The sequence below is a fragment of the Psammomys obesus genome, unplaced genomic scaffold (genome assembly GCF_907164565.1).
Source record: "Psammomys obesus unplaced genomic scaffold, mPsaObe1.curated_primary_1811, whole genome shotgun sequence".
Classification (NCBI taxonomy): Eukaryota; Metazoa; Chordata; class Mammalia; order Rodentia; family Muridae; genus Psammomys; species Psammomys obesus.
The window spans coordinates 502,343-522,451 of record NW_026596100.1 but is presented as its reverse complement, the minus strand read 5'-3'; the positions used below and the strand labels follow the sequence as shown (position 1 = coordinate 522,451).

The 20,109-nt window shown below is 42.9% G+C and overlaps 1 protein-coding gene across 1 annotated transcript in view; it reads right to left on the bottom strand.

The window, feature by feature from the left end:
* The window catches only part of Tmem232 (transmembrane protein 232), a 208,078-nt gene that overhangs the window by 178,196 nt on the left and 9,773 nt on the right, over positions 1-20,109 (bottom strand). Inside the window, exon 7 of the mRNA XM_055628376.1 lies at positions 13,677-13,831. Within this exon, the coding sequence (XP_055484351.1) occupies positions 13,677-13,831 (155 nt within the window). The remainder of the gene's footprint in view (positions 1-13,676; positions 13,832-20,109) is intronic.

Genomic DNA, 20,109 nt, shown 5'->3' with positions numbered 1-20,109 from the left:
TAAAATGTGTATTTCACAAAAATGAATAAGATAAAAGGCTGGGTTTTTTTTTAATGATATATCAGTGGGAATTTAAACTGAAAGTTGTTAGCCATTAACATTTGCACATAATGAGGTTTTCAAGAACCTATGCATGTTTTTGTGCCATTGTTTTCAGTTCACCCAGCTGAAATATACACAGGCGCAAAGAGAATGAAGAGACAGCAAATGTAAAATTGCCTGCACTTGGGGCTGTCTGTTGCTTGGCTTTGGGTACTTAATAAATTTAACATCCAGTGAATTGAGCCAGGTTAAAGAAAACAACTACACATACTTCCCTTTCATTCAGAATCTAGAACCCCTCCCCCCCACCCCCCTAAAAAAAGACAAGAAGGTAGAAAGGCATAGACTGGGTCTTCTATGGGTGCCTGCAGGAGGCAGGGCAAAAGGATCGAGAGAAAGCAATGGGATGGCAGATACGAGCAAAGCGCGTTCTGGGCTTATAGGAAAGGTTTACAGTGAGCCCATATTTCCTACAGTGAATAAGTGCTAATAAAATGGGTGATGAAAAGTACAAAAAGGAATGCCTTCTGTGAGACAAAGACAATTCGAAACACGCTAATAGGGTTTTACAGATCTCAAGGGGCTTTCACTCATCTTATCTTACATGATTTCAATTTGACAGCTTTGGACTCATCTTTAGACTTTTTAAACACATTTCTTTTTAGCATGACGGACTGTGCACACACGCATGCCTGGGAAACAAGCATGTGTTCTCTCAGTGGCCACCTAACTGTAGCTAGCGTCTCCTCTGGCATATCCTATTGTTTTGCAGTTCATCCTTCTCTAAGTCATTTCTTAAGTGCTTCAACACTAAACCTTACTGTGCCAACTGCTGCCTGCTTCAAAGAGCCCGAATTTCACTCAAGACCGCAAAATGCTTGGCACAGATTTTCCCCTCAACGTGGAATGTCGTGTGTCTTGGATGGAATATATAAGTAGATTTGTCAAAAATGACAAAGCTATATAAAAAATGTAACTGAGATTATATCTAAGTAGATACTATATCTAAGTTATAGCTCAGTACATTTGACTTAAAATTAACTCCTTATGGCCTTGGAGATTGAAAACACTGTGTGACATTGGCTTGGTCAATGAGATAGAAATGAAATCACATCACAAACTGTGGTGGCACACATGTGTAATTCCACTTGATAAGCCGAAGCAGAAGGAGAATAAGGTCAGAGTTAGTCCCACCCACATCATGAGATTGTTTCAAGACAACACACAAAAGGAGACAAACAAAGAAAGATTTCTAAGCAATCTATAATTTTTCCTGTTAATAAAAAACTAGTATATTTAGAAGAAAAAAAAAAAAGAACATTCATCCTCTTCCTCCTGGTGGGAAAACAGAAGAATACCAGAATCTGAACTTCCACACTGTAGAAGCAGCGGTGAAAGTCACATGATTGGGGTGGCAGAACAGGAGTCAGGAGGACCTTGGCATCTATACCACAATGCTTTGCTTGTCCCGTGCAGTCACTAAAGCCCTATCTGATCAGGGAGTGTAGCTGGATTTCTCTAACAGACAAGACCAAATCCCAACCCACACTCAGGACATAGCATCATAGCATGTATGAACATGGACTCCCAAGTCAGAAATATTGCATAAAACTTTAGCTCTGCTACTAAGTACATGCTGCTGACAAATGACGCAGCCCCTCACAGTCATTTTCCCCCAACTCCGTCTTCAGTTACTTATCTGTATAAATACATAACAAATTCTGATAGTCAGCTGGGCACGGTGGCCCAGAGGCAGAGGCAGGTGGATTCTGTAAGTTTGAGGTCAGCCTGGTCTAAAAAGGGAGTCCAGGACACAGAGAAACCTTGTCTTTAAAAAATCAGTAATAATAATAATAATAATAATAATAATAATAATAATAATAATAATAAATGATCTCATAACTTGGATTAAAGCATTGAACTGAATTGAATTACCATTTCTCCAGTGTTTAAGAGTTAGGTTCTCTGTCAAGCCTCAGAGTGACTGAAAGAAGTCCTGTGACATCCCAAGATGAGTGTCCACCCTCAGACTCACCACGCATGCTTCATCGGTAGGCCAAGAGCCACAGAAGACAGAGTTCGGGAGCTTCCCGCCCCACCTGCCCCTGAAGACAGCATGCCTCCTTAGGCTTTCTTTCTTCTGCTCTCTTTCATGTCTGGAAAGCTGTATCTAAAGCAGGGCACGTTCACTGAACTATGAACTGAACACCATCTCAGCACCAGCCACTTCCGGCAGAAAAATGCTGCCTCACGGAAGCGCACGACCTTCAATCAATGCTGTTGACCGAAATACCTTCTACAGGCAAAACTACTTCTGCCAAAAATGGAATAGATGCGCCGATACATGGGAGCTGAAATTTGTTACAAGTCGAAACTGAAAATTGATGCTCACAGAGAGAAGAGCTTGAGTTGGAATGGGCTGAACCTGCCACTACCTTCTTCTTGAGCTCATTAAAAATGCAGAAAAAGTTCAGTTATCAGCAAGCTGATTTAACAAAGCCTTGAAACAGATAAAACGTACAGTATAGGTATGCGTTTTCCTTAAACGTGTAAACAAAGAGGCTGATCCAATTCCTCACACCCACACACATCTGAAAGGAAGTGACACCATCATTATCTAGACCCCTGGGTTCTCTTTGCTTCTCTGAACTGCATTCTCAGCGGCAGGCTGCTCTTCTGCAGAAATGAAATGCAAATGTCTGCAGTTGGTAACGTTCATAGAGGTGGTTCCAACTCTGCCATAAATAGTCCAGAAAACACTGACTATATCGAAATCTACGCAACCTTGAAATCTGGTAACAAAAAAGGTGGCTTCCACAGCACCGTACAGGGGCAGCACGGGCCATAACATGGGTAGACCTCCATTAAAAAAAAAAAAAAAAAAAAAACACTAAGGAACACCCACCAAGAACCACAGCAGCCTGTGTCCCAAAGAGAACTCAAAGAAAAAAGGTGCAGGAAAAAGTAACCACATTCATCATCAGTTTCTCCTGTAATCCACAGAATCGAGGGGGGGGGGAGGAAGAGATAACCCTTTACCTTAGGACACTAGATTTTAAAATGTGTGTGTGTGTGTGTGTGTGTGTGTGTGTGTGTTCAGAATCTTAATTCTGTGCTTCACTTCACCTATATCTCTTCATATTTCCTCAGAGTTAGCAATTTTCAAATGACAAAAAGTCCTCAGAAGTATGGAGAGATGAAGTAAGGAGAAGTGATTCTATGGAATGCAGGAGTAGCCTTTCCCCTTAGATGCAAACTACAGAAGTGAGGACGTGTGGGCGTCCTTGATGACTCCAGTGGCAGGCTCACAGTCTTGAGCTTCTGAAAAGCAGTGCGCCAAAACACGACCTCTGTGGACACGAACAGCTTACCTTCATCCCATTCCACAGGTATCTCAGGGGAAAACTGAACAAGCAGGCTCCCTCGGGACCAGTGGAAAAATATACTACACAAGGACTAAAAATAGGTATCTCTCTGGTTACTCAGAGAAGACCATGACTCCTAAAAATATTTCTTACAGGGGCCCAAGGATGTGGCTCAGGGGTAAGGCATTGGCCACAAAAGTGTGAGGACCTGAGTTCTAATCCCCCAAATCCATGTAGAGCTGGGTGTGACATGGAACACAATTGGAATCCCAGGACTACCCTATAAATTGTCAACAAACTGACAGGATGGGAGGCAGAGCCAGGATTCCCCAGAAGTTTGTATCATTATGCGTAAATTTATTGCTAATTCATTAAGCAGAAAGTAGCAACTTTGAAATAATTAGCTTAATGCCATAAAGAAACACAGGAGTATGTTAACAGGCCAAGTGGATCAGGGTTACTATAAATCTATTAGTCTATCTTCACTCTACGCCAATCAACAATGGGTACACTGTGCTTACCGCTGCTTTGACCCTTCTGGACACACAGTTAAAATAATTTTTTCCCTGCATTGCTTGACTCTTTTATATTTGAAAGAGATGGCTATGTGAAAATTCTTGTCTTGGTCCTGTGTGCTGAGAGGGTTCTTCTGCTGGACCACAGGGCCCTGTCATTCCTGTGGCTGCAGGGAAGCCACTGGGGGACCTAAGGCCCTGTCAGGGCACGGCACCACAGATTCCTACACTCGCTGGTCATCTCTCTGGACACTTTCGGCTGTCTGTATGGCTAATGGCAGTGAATCCAGCCAACAGGAGCTTTCCTTTCTGCTCTTATGGGCATTCCAGCATCACGGTAAGTTGTGCAACGCTGACGGAAGCCGCAGCCCCTGTGTCGTGGAAGGCCGTTCCTTAGTCAATACTGTCAGGCTGAAGAGGGGTGCAGTCACATTTGTGCTGTAATCCTAGCAGCGTGGTTGCATGTGACACGCTATTGATGGAAAAATTTACGTTCGAGATGCCAGTTAGGAAATGACAGCTAGGACTGCACAGCAAGGCTGTGAGGGTGGGAATAGAGAGCAAGGGAGCAAGTGGGAGCTGAAACAGGTGTCTTTGCAGCCCATTCAGACACTAGCTTAGGAAAGGGAGGTAGGGTAGAAATAGAGGCAGGTAGATTTCTATGAGTTCAAGGACAGCTTGATCTACATAGTGAACTCAAACCTAGCCAAGGCTGTATAGTGACACTTTATCTCAAAAAGAATAAGAAGAGAAGAGGAAGAAGAAGGAAGGAAGGAAGGAAAGAAAGAAAGAAAGAAAGAAAGAAAGAAAGAAAGAAAGAAAGAGAGGGAAGAAGGAAGGAAAAGGAAGGGAGGAAAGGAAAGGGGAGAGGAGAGGAGGGAAGAAAAGGGGGGAAGAGGAGCAGAGGAGGGGAGGGAGAGGACAGGGGAGGGGAAGGAAGGGGAGGAGAGAGGGGAGTAGAGATGACAGGAGAGGAGAGAAGAGGAGAGTAACATGGAAAGGTTTGGAGGAAGGAAAAGGAAGGGAGAAATGATGGGGACAAAAGATGATTCTTTTGTCTCTAAACAGTCAACAAACTGGTTCATCCATATTAAGTGATTCATTTAAAATGGGACAGGCAGTGAGAGATCCGAAGTCTCCTGACTTGAGGTTGAACTTTTTTTTTCACTGAATGATGATGTGCTGATGCATAAATTCTGTATTTCCCGTGAGCGGACTAACTGCTTACAAACAGGGAAAAGGATCTATAGGTCTATGAGGAATAGTATACGAACCAAGAAGAATCAACAAGGTAAAAGCTGAGAACTCACACACAGCCTCCTCAACTCATGAAGAATTAAAAAAGCCAGACCTTGTCTGTTGTTTAAACACTTCAAATGAGACTTCACAAACACTGAAGTTGCCAGGGCTGAGGATACAGGCAGACAAAGATGGCAGTGACCTAGCCAGAACGTCCCCCAAAGCCCAATTCTTTCTTCACCTTGAGGCAAACTCAAACACTCTAAAATCTGCCATGTTGCAACAGTTTTACCTCATCTAGCTTTTTTTGAATACATACATGGGGCACATTAAACTGGCTATTTTGCTTTGAGAAATGGGACTTTGTGTGATGGTGTGCTGCTGAGATGTCATGCAACATTTCTCGGCCATCTTCGTTAGCCAACAATTCAATTAGAAATATGTTTGTTTGTTTGTTTGTTTGTTTGTTTGTTTGTTTGATGTTAGAGTTGAAATCCCTTGGAGTTGGCTTGAGCTACCTCTCCAGAGAAAAGGGGGCACTTTGTGAAAGTCCAAACCACAGGGTAGAGCCCTGAGATAAAATAGCATGTGAAGTATAGCCATATTAAGGAGAGGCCTTGTTCCCCAGAAGCTGCCTGTCTCCAGCTCTGGGTAGACAAAGGCCATTCTGTGGCAGCCCAGGTTGGGGGAGGGGGTGGGGAGAGTCCTGGATTCTCCATTCATCTAAGTATCCACTGTGTTTTATACTGTGTTGGTTTTAGGACACCCTTTCCTCTGGGGACATCACGGCCCCAGCAAGGCTACTCTAATTCTATGATAGTGTGTGAGTGTGTGTGTGTGTGTGTGTGTGTGTGTGTGTGTGTGTGTGTGTCCTCTCATGGATCCCAGCCCTGTCCACTTTCAGACTTAAAAACCCCTGGCTGCCACTCTCAACAAAGGACAGGTCAACAAAACAGAAATTAAACAAAGAAACAATGTCTCTAACAGAGGTCATAATTCAGATGGACCTAACAGACATTTACAAAACTTTACACCCAAACACAAAAGAATTTACCTTCTTCTCAGCACCTCATGGAACCTTCTCCAAAATAGACCATATAGTTGGTCACAAAGCAAGCCTCAACAGATACAAGAAGACTGAAATAATCCCTTGTATCTTGTCTGATCACCATGGAATAAAGCTGGACCACAACAACAACAGAAATACCAAAAAGCCTACACATACATGGAAACTGAACAACTTGTTACTAAATGACACCTGGGTCAGGGAAGAAATAAAAAAAGAAATTAAAGTCTTCCTAGAACTCAATGAAAATGAAGACACAACATACCCTAACTTGTGGGACACAATGAAAGCAGTGCTAAGAGGAAAGTTCATAGCACTAAGTGCCTTCAAGAAGAAATTCAAGACAGCTCATTCAAGCAACTTAATGGCTCACTTAAAAACCCTAGAAAAAGAAGAAGCAGACACACCAAAAAGAGTAGACGGCTGGAAATAACCAAACTCAGGGCTGAAATCAATCAATTAGAAACAAATAAAACAATTCAAATAATCAATGAAACCAAGAGCTGGTTCTTTGAGAAAATCAACAAGATCGACAAACCCTTAGCCAAGCTACCTAAAAGGCAGAAAGACACCACCCAAATCAACAAAATCAGAAATGAAAAGGGAACATAACTACAGACACTGAGGAAATCCAAACAATCATCAGGACTTACTTCAAAAGTCTATATGCCACAAAATTTGAAAATCTGAATGAAATGGACAATTTTCTTGATCGATTTCACTTACCAAAGTTGAATCAGGAACAGGTAAATCAATTAAATAGTCCTATATCCCCCAAAGAAATAGAAGTCGTAATCAAAAGTCTCCCATCCAAAAAAAGCCCAGGACCAGATGGCTTCAGCGCAGAATTCTACCAGACCTTCAAAGAAGAGCTAACTCCAATTCTCTTCAAACTATTCCACAAAATAGAAACAGAAGGAACATTACCAAACTCATTCTATGAAGCCACAATCACCTTGGTACCTAAACCTCACAAAGACTCAACAAAGAAAGAGAATTTCAGGCCAATCTCCCTTATGAACATTGATGCAAAAATACTTAGCAAAATACTTGCAAACCGAATCCAAAAACACATCAAAGATATTATCCACTATGACCAAGTAGGCTTCATCCCAGGTATGCAGGGGTGGTTCAATATACGGAAATCCATCAATGTGATCCACCATATTAACAAACTGAAAGAAAAAAAAACCACATGATAATCTCCCTAGATGCTGAAAAAGCATTTGACAAAATCCAACATCCATTCATGTTTAAAGTACTGGAGAGATCAGGGATACAAGGCATATATAAAAATAGTAAATACACTAAACATAGTAAAGGTGACTTACAGCAAGCCTATAGCCAACATCAAACTGAACGGAGAGAAACTTAAAGCAATCCCACTGAAATCAGGGACAAGACAAGGCTGCCCACTCTCTCTATATCTCTTCAACATAGTGCTGGAAGTCCTTGCTAGAGCAATAAGACAGTTGAAGGAAATCAAGGGGATATAGATTAAAAAGGAAGAAGTCAAATTATCACTATTTGCAGATGATATGATAGTATATATGAGTGACCCCAAAAACTCTACCAGGGAACTCCTACAGCTGATAAACACCTTCAGCAAAGTGGCCGGATACAAAATTAACTCAAAAAAATCAGTAGCCCTCCTGTATACAAAAGACAAAAGGGCTGAGAAAGAAATTAGAGAAACAACACCATTCACAATAGCCACAAATGACATAAAGTACCTTGCTGTAACCCTAACCAAGCAAGTCAAAGACTTGTATGAAAAAAATTTCAAGTCTCTGAAGAAAGAATTAGAAGAAGATATCAGAAGATGGAAAGATGCTCATGGCTTGATAGAATTAACATAGTAAAAATGGCCATCTTACCAAAAGCAATCTACAGATTCAATGCAATTCCCATCAAATTGCCAACACAATTCTTTACAGACATGGAAAGAAAAATTCTCAACTTCATATGGAATAACAAGAAACCCAGAATTGCTAAAACAATCCTCTACAATAAAAGATCTTCTGGAGGTATCTCCATCCCTGATCTCAAGCTGTACTATAGAGCAACAGTTATAAAAACTGCATGGTACTGGCCTAGAAACAGAATGATGGATCAATGGAACCAAACAGAGGACCCAGAAATAAACCCACACACTTACGGACACCTGATTTTTGACAAAGATGCCAAAACCATACAATGAAAAAAAGATAGCATCTTCAACAAATGGTGCTGGTCCAACTGGGTGTCTACATGTAGAAAAATGAAAATAGATCCATACTTATCACCCTGCACAAAACTGAAGTCCAAGTGGATCAAAGACCTCAACATAAAACCAGACACATTAAATCGGCTAGAAAAAAAAAAAGTGGGGAATACCCTAGAACTCATTGGTACAGGAGAAAACTTCCTGAACAGAACATCAACAGCACAGGCTCTAAGAGCAACAATCAATAAATGGGACCTCATGAAACTGAAAAGCTTCTGTAAAGCAAAGGACACCGGCATCAAAACAAAGTGACTGCCTACAGATTGGAAAAGAATCTTCACCAACCCTTTATCTGACAGAGGACTCATATCCAGTATATATAAAGAACTAAAGAGGCTGAAAAGCAGCAAACCAAGTAATCCACTTAAAAAATGGGGAACAGAGCTAAAGAGAGAATTCTCTGTAGAAGAATATCGAATGGCAGAGAAGCACTTAAAGAAATGCTCAACCTCATTAGCCATTAGGGAGATGCAAATCAAAACAACCCTGAGATTTCACCTTACACCCGTCAGAATGGCCAAGATGAAAAACTCAAGTGACAACACATGCTGTGGAGGCTGTGGAGAAAGGGGAACCCTTCTCCACTGCTGGTGGGAATGTAAACTTGTACAACCACTCTGGAAATCAATCTGGCGCTTTCTCAGACAACTAGGAATAGCGCTTCCTCAAGATCCAGCCATACCACTCCTAGGCATATACCCAAAAGAGGCGCAAGTACACAAAAAGGACATTTGCTCAACCATGTTTGTAGCAGCTTTATTTGTAATAGCCAGAAGCTGGAAAGAGCCCAGATGCCCCTCAACTGAAGAATGGATGCAGAAACTGTGGTACATCTATACAATGGAGTATTACTCAGCAATGAAAAATAAGGAAATCATGAAATTTGCAGGTAAATGGTGGGACCTGGAAAGGATCATCCTGAGTGAGCTGTCCCAGAAGCAAAACGACACACACAGTATATACTTACTCATATAAACATACAACATAGGATAAACCCACTAAAATCTGTACATCTAAACAAACTAAGCAGAAGAGAGGAGCCTAACTAAAATGCTCAATCCCCATCCTGAAAGGCAAAGAGGATGGACATCAGAAAAAAGAAGAAAACAGGAAACAACCTAGGAACATGCTACAGAGGGCCTCTGAAAGCCAGAAAAAGAAAACAGGAAACAACCTAGGAACCTGCCACAGAGGGCCCCTGAAAGCCTCTGCCCTGCAGACTATCAAAGCAGATGCTGAGCCTGATGGCCAACTGTCAGGCAGAGTGAATGGAATCTTACGTAAGAAGTGGGAAATAGCAAGAGCTGGAGAGGACAGGAACTCCACAAGGAGAGCAACAGAACAAGAAAATTTGAACATAGGGAACTTCCCAGAGACTTATACTCCAACCAAGGACTATTCGTGGAGATAACCTAGAACCCCTGCACAGATGTAGCCCATGGCTACAGTGTCCAAGTGGGTTACATAGTAATGGGAAGAGGGACTGCCTCTGACATAATCTGATTGGCCTGCTCTTTGATCACCTCCCCCTGAGTGGGGAGCAGCCTTACCAGGCCACAGAAGATGACAATGCAGCCACTCCTGATGTGATCTGATAGACTAAGATCAGAAGGAAGGAGAGGAGGACCTCCCCTATCAGTGGACTTGGGGAGGGGCATGCATGAAGAAGGGGGAGGGAGGGTGGGATCAGGAGGGGAGGAGGGAGGGGCTTATGGGGGAATACAAAATGAATAAAGTGTAATTAATAAAAGTTAAATAAAAAATTTAAAACAAAAACCCTGGCTGTTTTGTTTCCTTTTGTATTATAGTCTAAAAATAGAGTTATAAGAAGTCACACAGGGAGATGTATGGGTCAGCTCTAGACCAACCAATCAGAATGCGCAAATGGGAACTACCTATTTGAATGCACAGATTTGGCCGACACGAATGAAACATCATTGGATATCTAGTTCAAGTTGTCTTTCACTGCATTAAATATCTCCACGTCATTCATCATTGCGCTGTCTCTGATACACACAGGGACTGACATTTCTTGGGTTATTCCTCTTAACTGGTGCCATATTTTGGGGGCCGGAAGAGCGGTGTCTTTCCTCAAGCATCACAATCAAGGAAATCCTGACAGAACCCACTCCTCACCAGCCCTTTCAGTGTGTCTACTTATTCTAAATATATGGTTTACTTCCCCAGTTTTCACATGACCGTCAGTGACGCCACAGAGCACACCGAGAGCATGATGGGCAAGGTTCCCTGGAACCCAGAGAGGCATTTCTGGTGCAGTTCCAGCCAATGGATCAGGGCTGTGTCTTATCTGGAGTAACGGCCTCATGCCATCTGTACACACTGTTACGTAAGTCCTCCAACACCGAAATAAGAACAGTTATTTTTACATTTAATGTGATGCTCTCCTGAACAGATTTAATGCAAGCTTGAAATTTTAATCAGCCTCTTTGTGGGTTTTTGGATAGGTGTGGCCCCCATAGGGAATGACACTATTAGGAGGTGCGGTCTTGCTGGCGCAGGAGGAATTGTGTCACTGTGGGGCCGAGCTCTGAGGTCTCAGAAGCTCAAGCCAGTCTCTTCCTGCTGCCTGCCCGCCCTGCAGAACTCTCAGGCCTCTCCGGCACCATGTCTGCCTACAGACTACCATGTTTCCCACGATGATGAGAATGACTACGCCTCTGAACTGTGTGCCAGCCCCGATTAACTGCTTCCCTTTGTGAGAACTGCCATGGTCATGGTGTGTCTTCAGAGCAATAGGACACTGACTGAGACACTCTTAGAGATAACCTTATATTTAGTGTGTGTGTGTGTGTGTGTGTGTGTGTGTGTGTGTGTGCGCGCTGCACGCATGTATACAGGAACATGCCAAGGCACATGTATGTAGATGAGAGGGCAGTTTTCAGGAGTTGATTCTCGCCTTCCACCGTACACTTTCCAGGGACTGAACTCAGGCTTAGTGGCAAGTCAGGAGATGACTCAATGGCCACAATCTGTCTCTGAACATCCATGGTGTTTTGTTGACCAGAATCAGGTTTTTATTCCTCTAAAGAAGGATTCTTTTCTTAAAATGAAAAAGTAAACACAAGAAACAGCATCAAATGAATGTAGCACTATTCTGACAATTATTTTCTCTTATTATTCGCAGTCACTATTGACCGCTTGATCGGTTTACGCCTCTACTCTTCAACACTCTGTGCTACTTGTCCCGCCCTCCTTCATGATTCTCACATCCTCCCAGAGTAAAAGAAGTAAAGATTCAGAAGACCCAGACAGCTACCAGGTGACAGTGCAGTGATGGTCCAGGAAACACCCTCCACTGGGACACTTAAAACCTTGCTCCAGTCTCTGGCAAGCATACTAAAATGGCTCCAGCTTAATGTCAAAGAAAAACAACCATTTGTATTGTCTCACCCCAAGTCTATTAAGTAGTAATCTAAAAAAGCTGGATTTTTAAAGGCCCGTTGACAACCTTAAACATAAATGTCTGCAAATTAATTAAATATGTGGTGATAAAATAACATTTAAAAAATGGTTAAGCTGTTAATGTAAGGCAGAGTCAGGAGGAATAACCATGAGTTTAAGACCAGCCTGGACCACACAAATCAGTTCGCATCTGAACAGAACTACCTGTCAAGGACAGATGGAAGGAGAGAGAGAGAAGGAGGGAGAGAAAGACAGAAGGGGAGAGAGGAAGAGAGAGAACTCGGGTGTGAAGAAAAATGTGCATCTGATGAATTAATAGCTAAAATAAATAAGCATCTCAAATAATTAAAGATCAAACAGACAAATAACCCAGTTTAAAAGTCATAGGCCCTGACTCGGCAGTTCTTAAAGGACGCCACACAGACAGCTCACAGACGTGTGAATAAGGCCCTCTCTCACTAATAACCAAAGTAATGAAGACCACAGCCACGGTGAACTCTCACCCGCCACCTGTTTCTGTGAGTATGAAGTGCCACCTCATGCCGGTTACCATGGGTGTGACCTGCCTGCCACCTCACAGCTGTTGCCGTTGGTATGAACTCTCACCTCACGCCTGTTACTGTGCGTACGTGCAATCGGATGGAAGGGAATTGCAAGCAATGTTAGCAAGTAGAGCCAAAATGGGAAAGAGTAGGAAAACACCTCAAGAAATTCTAAATAGGATACCCTCTTTCCCCACAACCTCCCTTCTCACTAAGCATCCAAAGGAACTGAAAGCAGAATGCTGAAGAGATGCCAGCTTTCCTCTCAGCAGCAACATACAAATTCACCCTCAACATTGAAAGATGAACGGGTCTTATGTACACATGGAATATTATGCAACCTTTATTTCATGGGAAAAAGTCTTGCCTTCAGTGACAACATGAGTGAACTTGGAGAATACCAAGCTGAGTAAATAGGACTAGAACAGAAAAGTAAAGGTTGCGTAGTCTCACGTGATATCCAAACCCCTAGAGGTCTAGCGAGAAGTTATTCTGAGGCCTGGAAGGAGGACAGTTGGTGGACAGAAGGAGGAGATGCTCAGCAGTGGGTAGAGTTCTAGTGAGCCGCGTATTGCCTACTCGAACTTCTAACAATCAGTTTTAACATTCTCACCAAGAGCAAACAAGTATAAGAGGTGATAAGTATGTCCATTAGCTTGAGTTTATTCATTCCACAGAGCACACACACACACACTAAACATCACACTCAACCACAAAGACAGATCATTATTACTGATCAATCTATGAAAACTAAGGTCTTCCTTCTGCTGCACCCAGACTGCTTTTGTAGGACATCTATGCCCCTTCTTAAATTGACGCATGGACTAGAAGAAGCTGACCCTTTACTGAGATTGAATTTTCCTGTATACTCTCTGAAGAAAACACAAACATATGATCAGCACCTTCCTTTCAAATGCGTAATAGACAGTCTTGTTGCTGGCATCTAACAACACGAGAAGAAATGTTTTAAACACAGGAATGAATTTCTGATCAGTAACACATTCCCTTTAATAGAGACAAGCTACCACCCAGAGAATGCAGCAAACAAGACAGCAGAGCTTTCAACAGTTCACTGATAACACTGGCCATGAAATATGCACAGCACTTCTGCCGTTGGAGCTGAGGCTATAAAGGGCATTCTTTGCCAACTGAGCCGTGATTAACATTTCAGCGCAAAGGTCTCCCAGAGTCACTCTGGATTTATAGAATTGCCCTTACCAGCATTTTGTCTGAAGCTGTGTTTTGTGGAAGAGGAGATGTTCCAGCACTTTATTGAGCTGAGAAGGACTGTTCTGAAGGCAGGACCAGGCAGCCACAGAGTGCCACAGCAGGTGGTTGACCTCATAGCCCGGCTCATTCAGCTCCAAGTGCTTCTGAAATTACAAGATGGAGGTAGAGCTGCCAAACAGTTCTTTGACTTGCACAGACTTGAAAATACACTTTAAATACACAGATCAAAATGAGAATTTGTTTATGGTTCATGTTTTACTAAGGAGAAGCATTTCTAAGTATTTTTATATTGGGTATGTATAGTTATCTAAGCCTAATATTTACACAAAATTTTTACACAAATCCCTGTGTTCGATGAACAAGTCTATTATACGACAAAAATGCCAGCTCCTGTGATTTTGGATGCATCATCCTCAGACTCTGTGTGTCTCAACACCTGATCAAGAGGCAACAGGAAGAGCTTAAGCAAAGTTGGAGGAACAAACTGGGCTCTGAAATGTAAATTCCTCTGCATTAACAAGCAAAGACATGTCTTACAGGGCATGGCCAATGCTGTTAAGCAATTATTTTTAAAAGGCTACAAATTTAGATAGTTAAGAGGTTTTATCCTTTGTTTTCTCTAAGTGTTCCTGACAGCTTCATTAAATAATTGGTCTGCTGCAGAGAGCGGCATTTCATAACATAGCACTCTCATCTTCCACCCTCAACCCCGACCCCAAAGGTACACAGCCCACACCCCTCCCCCGACTGAAAGTACACACCCTGTTCTGCGTACTTGGATCACTGGCAGTTCATATTCCATACTATTAATAAATACTTTAAGTCTAAATGGCCTCTTTGGCCTCAATTATTATAGAAAATATCACAACTAAAATCTAAAGATAGTTTTCATGTTGTGTCCTCTACAAAAGCTGGAGGTTTATACACAATTTCAAATAAAAACCTCTCAAGTTTCTAGTAAGCTGTTTAGTTATATTCTTTGGGTGTTTGTTGGTTCTTTTCATGTCTGGGATCGTTACAAGCTGGAGAAAACACCCGAGTCAGGGTCTACACGAGCTTCCTGGCCCTGGGAGTGGCATTTCAGAAAAGGGACCACAAACGAAGCCATGTCTGGGTGTTTACAATGTCCCCCAGGGAAGCCGTCTTCTGAGATAGCGCGAGGCACTGGGCCGAGACGCGCCCACTTTGGTAAATGCACACATAACTCGATTTTCTGCCTCGTGGTGGAGCCCATTCAAAACGTAAAAGCCGTAGAAATGAAATTGTCTCAATAGCGCTCTGTGTCTCTCCCTGCGTGTCTGATGGCCTTCAGACGATCATAAACAGGGAGATAGGTCTGTCTTAAATTTCTGAGATGGCCTGACAAATTAAGGTAAAACAACACTTTTCTAGATACCATATGGCTGCAGAGACTATTAAGTGAGGGGAATAAATACATGTGCTGGAAGATGAAATGAAAACATTAGTGGGTAGGTTGTGTGACCAAAACCCACGATCCAAGGACCTAGTACAGAGAGGCTGAAACCGGAGGATGGCAAACTTGAAGCTACCTTTGGGAAATTTTAGGGAGATACTGGCTCAAAATGACAAAGCATTAAAACAGTGAGGATTATGAACAAGATCTGTGCTTTACTTCAATTTTACCTTCGGCTGTTAGCAGCTGATATGACATCACTTAGTGCAGAATTTGTCTGCTAATAGAGGCAAACTGATCTGCTGGACACAAGCATAACCCACATGCCTCAGGTATTACTCCAAGACGACGATTTTTTTGTAAAAGCCATTTAATAATATTTATTCTTTAGACAGACAGAAACGAAGCCACCGTATCACCCACAAAATACCCAGGTGTAGAATCAGCCCTACTTTTAAATAGGGAAATCTCAAGGGAACTCCTGCTTCCTGGGGTTCCCCTTGATCTCCCCAGGTCCAAACACTGTAAAAAAAAAAAAAAAAATGACCTGAGCAGTCTCCTGCTGAAACACTGCACAGCTCCTCCTAGCAGCTCAGCCCCCCTCTCCTCCTCTCTCCCTCCACCAAGGAACAAACCCCATTGTCTCTGCGCCTCCTCTTGCTTGACCTTTGGCTTGATGGCCTTGGCATTCTCAAAAGGAAAAAATTAATGTAATCATGGTAATCACATGGCTCAACCCTGTTGTCACGGGCCAAGAGAGAGCAGCCCTGACAGTTACCATGTGCTGCGGACCAGTCCCCTGTCTTTACTCTGAGTCATCTAATGTGGTTGGGAGATGAACGCTGCCCGCCCCAGCCCCTGTCAGCAAGAGCTCGGAGGTGAGTATATTCCCTGTGTGTCTTTTCCCCCTGAAAGGGGAGCAGCCTTACCAGGCCACAGAGGAGGACACTGCAGCCATTCCTGATGAGACCTGTTAGACTAGGATCAGAAGGAAGGAGAGGAAGACCTCCCCTATCAGTGGACTTGGGGAGGGGCATGTGTGGAGAAGGGGGAGGGAAAGTAGGATTAGGAGGGGAGGAAAGAGGGAGCCATGGGGGGGGATACAAAGTGAATAAAGTGTAATTAATTAAAATTAAAATACAAAATGGAAAGAAGGAAAAAAGAGCACGGAGGTGACTCCACAGCATCGCAGCACTCTGGCAGAACAGTTGTGCACGTGTTCAGTCTAATAAAAATCACGGCATGATCTACTTGTTGTCTATAATTCCTTACTATTTCACTCTGTAAACTGTCGAGCTGTGGTGCCTTTGAAAGAGAAAAGGGCTGGGGCCGGGAGGCTGTTCAGCCAGGCAGGCAGCTGTTCCATAGGACTAAGAACCGGAGTTTGGACCCTCAACACTGACAAGGAAACTAGGCATAATGGCGCCTGTCGGGGTCCACAGTGCTGGGCTAGACAGAGGCAAGACCAAGATACCAGGTATATCCACCCACAGGTAGACACACACTTCCATATGCATGTATGCAAACATACAAAAAGGGGGGGTTGAGAGTGACTTTTACTGGATGATCATTTGATAAGCATGGAGCACAGAATTAATTCCGTGACTTGAGAGAATACTTTGTCTATTTTTCTGCCTGCCTGCCACCGTTCCTCTTTTTTTCTTCTTTTTTTTTTCTACTCCTTTTTCTTTCACTACTTCCTCTGATTCCTCCAGCTCGCTCCCTGGCTGCCCAGCCTTGGACTGGCATCCGCAGCTTCCTGTGACTGCTGTCAGAAGCCCTCCTACCAAAGCGCTGCTGGTTTGCCGGGAATTCAGATAACTGCCTCACCTTGGCCTTCATGGGAATATGAGTGCATTTCCGCTGAGTGACTCCTCAGGCTCTTTTACAACAGAGATGGGCTTGGAGGTGTGGGTCTGTTGTGACTGCTCAGATGTAATGTTCTGAGAGCTCCATCCTGTTTTCAGAGACTTAAGGAATTAGGGACATGGCCATGAAAAAAAAAAAAAAACAAAACAAAACAAAAAAAACTCAACATAAATGTGTTAGTCAAACAGCAACATGAATGACTGGATAATGCTCCTAATTTCAAAGGGCAGTTGTCTCCTCGCAGTTCTGTTCTTAGCCTCCGTTAGGAACTGACAGACATATGCTCACAGGACAACAGTGTCTCCGATTTTGATCGTGTCTCTCTGCTTCTTGAGTATGTGGAATGTGAGAAGATAGACTGCTAATCACGTCAGAATATAAAATTAGTGTATCTGCTACTTTTCAGGAAACTATTTGTACTTCAGCTAATACTATTTAATAAAGGGTCTACTCCACTTGAGCTGAGTTTAAAGTATTCTCCAAAGGACTATGTTGTTATTATGATGTGACAACTGTGCTTAGAAAACTCAGCTCTGCTGCTGAGCAAAGGACGGAGTGGGAAATTCAATCCTGCAATTGGGCTCTGCAATCGCAAAGCTACTGGAAGGGTACCACTTGTCAAAGTCGGTGGGAACGATGGCTCTGGATCACTTAAAAGAACATTAAAAGAAGAAACTGCGGCCAGTGTCAAGGAAAGGAAGTTTCCTGCTTTTAGGTAAAACCAAAAATCTTCATTGTGTGCCTTATTCCAGGTAAATTCTACAGGGTTTTTAAAGCAATTCTAGCATTGGTTGTACAAGAAATTCAGCAACTGCTCTTACTTCATTTCTACAAGCGTTAAACATAAGGTATTTTACAATGGCCGACATCGGCTGTGGGTGAACTTTTCAGTATAATCAGAGGATAAGGGATGATGGATAGATCAGTAAATCCTGGAATACACTGTAGCATCCATAAGGGCAGGAGGAAAAATGGCCTCTACAGCAGCTTTTACATTCTATTATCTCTTCTTTTCCCACTCTCATTCCCCACAGTAAGAAATGAAATGGGTATTGAATGGGCAGATGCTCAACTGAACTGGAGAGGCTGGCTCAGAAAAGCCACACTGGAGAGATTGGGTAGAATCTAGGGAACTTCAGGGCTTGCAATCACGCCATAAATCAGTGCTGATTAGACGAGGGTGATTTAGGAGCAATGTGGCTCCTCTATCCTTTATAGTCTTTATATTATGAAGTAATTGGAGAAGAAAAAGAAAGGCAATAAACCTGACAGCCCCAAATGTGTTATAGTCCCCTCAGAGAACCACACGAATGGAGCTGAAATAGAATTTAGGTCCTTTGTTCTACAAAGTGGAAAATGCTCAGTGAGTGAGCGTGTCGCTCAGGGCAGACGGCAGACGTGTTCATTCCAGGAGTGGTTGGCTTTGCCCCTGACTCAGTGACTCTCCAAAGACCTGTTCATTCCAGGAGCTGTAGCTTTGCCCCTGACTCAGTGACTGTGCATGTCAGTCTCCGCAGACCTGTTCATTCCAGGAGCGGCCGGCTTTGCCCCTTCCAGCAGCAAGCAGGCTTCCGCTGCTTCCAAAGGTGGAAACAGATTCGTTCTTCCAGAGCACAAGCCTGGAAGCTAACAGTAGCCTCCCCTGAGCCAGGGCATGGTGTGGCCAAGACTGTACAGCATTGTCTTTAGGGATACAACGCTCAGCTCACTGTCCTCCAGTGTAGCCATATTCCCCTCTGAAAGTCATTGGGAGCTGTCTAGGTTAAGGTGAATACGTAAATACAGTTTCAGTTACTAACGCCTATGTTTTTATAGCATTTCATCTACAAACTACAGTTTAATTTCTTCTGTTATGGCAGCTGCAGTCGTGATGGTGGTGGTGGTGACCATGATCGTGAAAATGAGCAAAGTAGGTTTTTTTACAGATGAGCAAATGGAGGCATAAGCAAGTTAAACAGGCCTCCCTAGAGTACACAGGCGCTGTCAAGCAGCTCAGTACTCTGCAGGATCAAAGTGCTTTCTGCAGCTCAGTATCTTATCTGAAGTATGTTTGTCCTCAGAACACATTTCAAACTTTGGAACAATTGCTGCTTTTCACACGGCACAATTTGCATTCGTTACTAATTATAACCAAATGGTTCAGATCATCTAGCAAACACCACTCGTTATATCGATGGTTTATCACTAATGAGCCAAGAGACAGATACTTAAGCGTAAAAGTTATAAACCCGCACGATAAGATGTATTTTCTCACCTGTTAAAACTTACGGTTTTAAGGACACTAACGGGAACACGGGGAGTCCATGAGCGCCACACATAAATGAGGCGATTTGGGGAAGGGATTTTCACACGTGTCCTTACGTTATGTTAAAGGTATTGTTCAGGCCGGGGAGAAGGCTCAGTGGGTGAAACGCTCCCACAGAAGCATGGCAACTGCTGTGTCCGCCCATAGCACACACATAGCTGGGCCGCTTGGGCAACACGCCTGTAACCCTAGCTCTCTGGAGGCGGAAGTGGGGGCAAGCTGGCTAGCGAGGCCAGCCAGGGGGAATGGAGCATCTCCGGGTTCAAGGAAAGACTTTGCCTCGGTACAGAGGCAACAGAGAAATCAAAGAAGGTTCTAGCATCTACCTTTGGCCTCACATGCATACAGACACACATGCATGCACATTACACGTATGTAAGCCCACACACACGAAAACAAGGATAATAATATGTGCACGCATACCATACACACAAGCAAAAAAACATGGGTTTTTTTCGAAAAAAATTAAAAAGAACAAATTTTCTGTTTATAAATTATAACAATTAAAATAATGAAAAAAAATCCCTGTTTCTTAGTATTCACATTATTTTTCAGAAAATATTTGAGTAAAGGAAATAGATTATTACCAAAGAGACTGAAGTTTGTCCTTGGGAAAACATCTGTGTTATGCACAATTACATGGCTCATTGGACTTGTGTTTGCATAATCATTGCTTATTGAATAAGTTTATTATTAATATAAGCAAGAAAAATTTAACTTCATGTACTAGAATTATTTCAGTCTCTCAATTTGAATTTTTGGGGAGGGGAGCCTCACTTGTCGCCCTGACTGGCTTTAAACTCCGTAGGCAAAGCTGGCCTTGAACTCCCAGA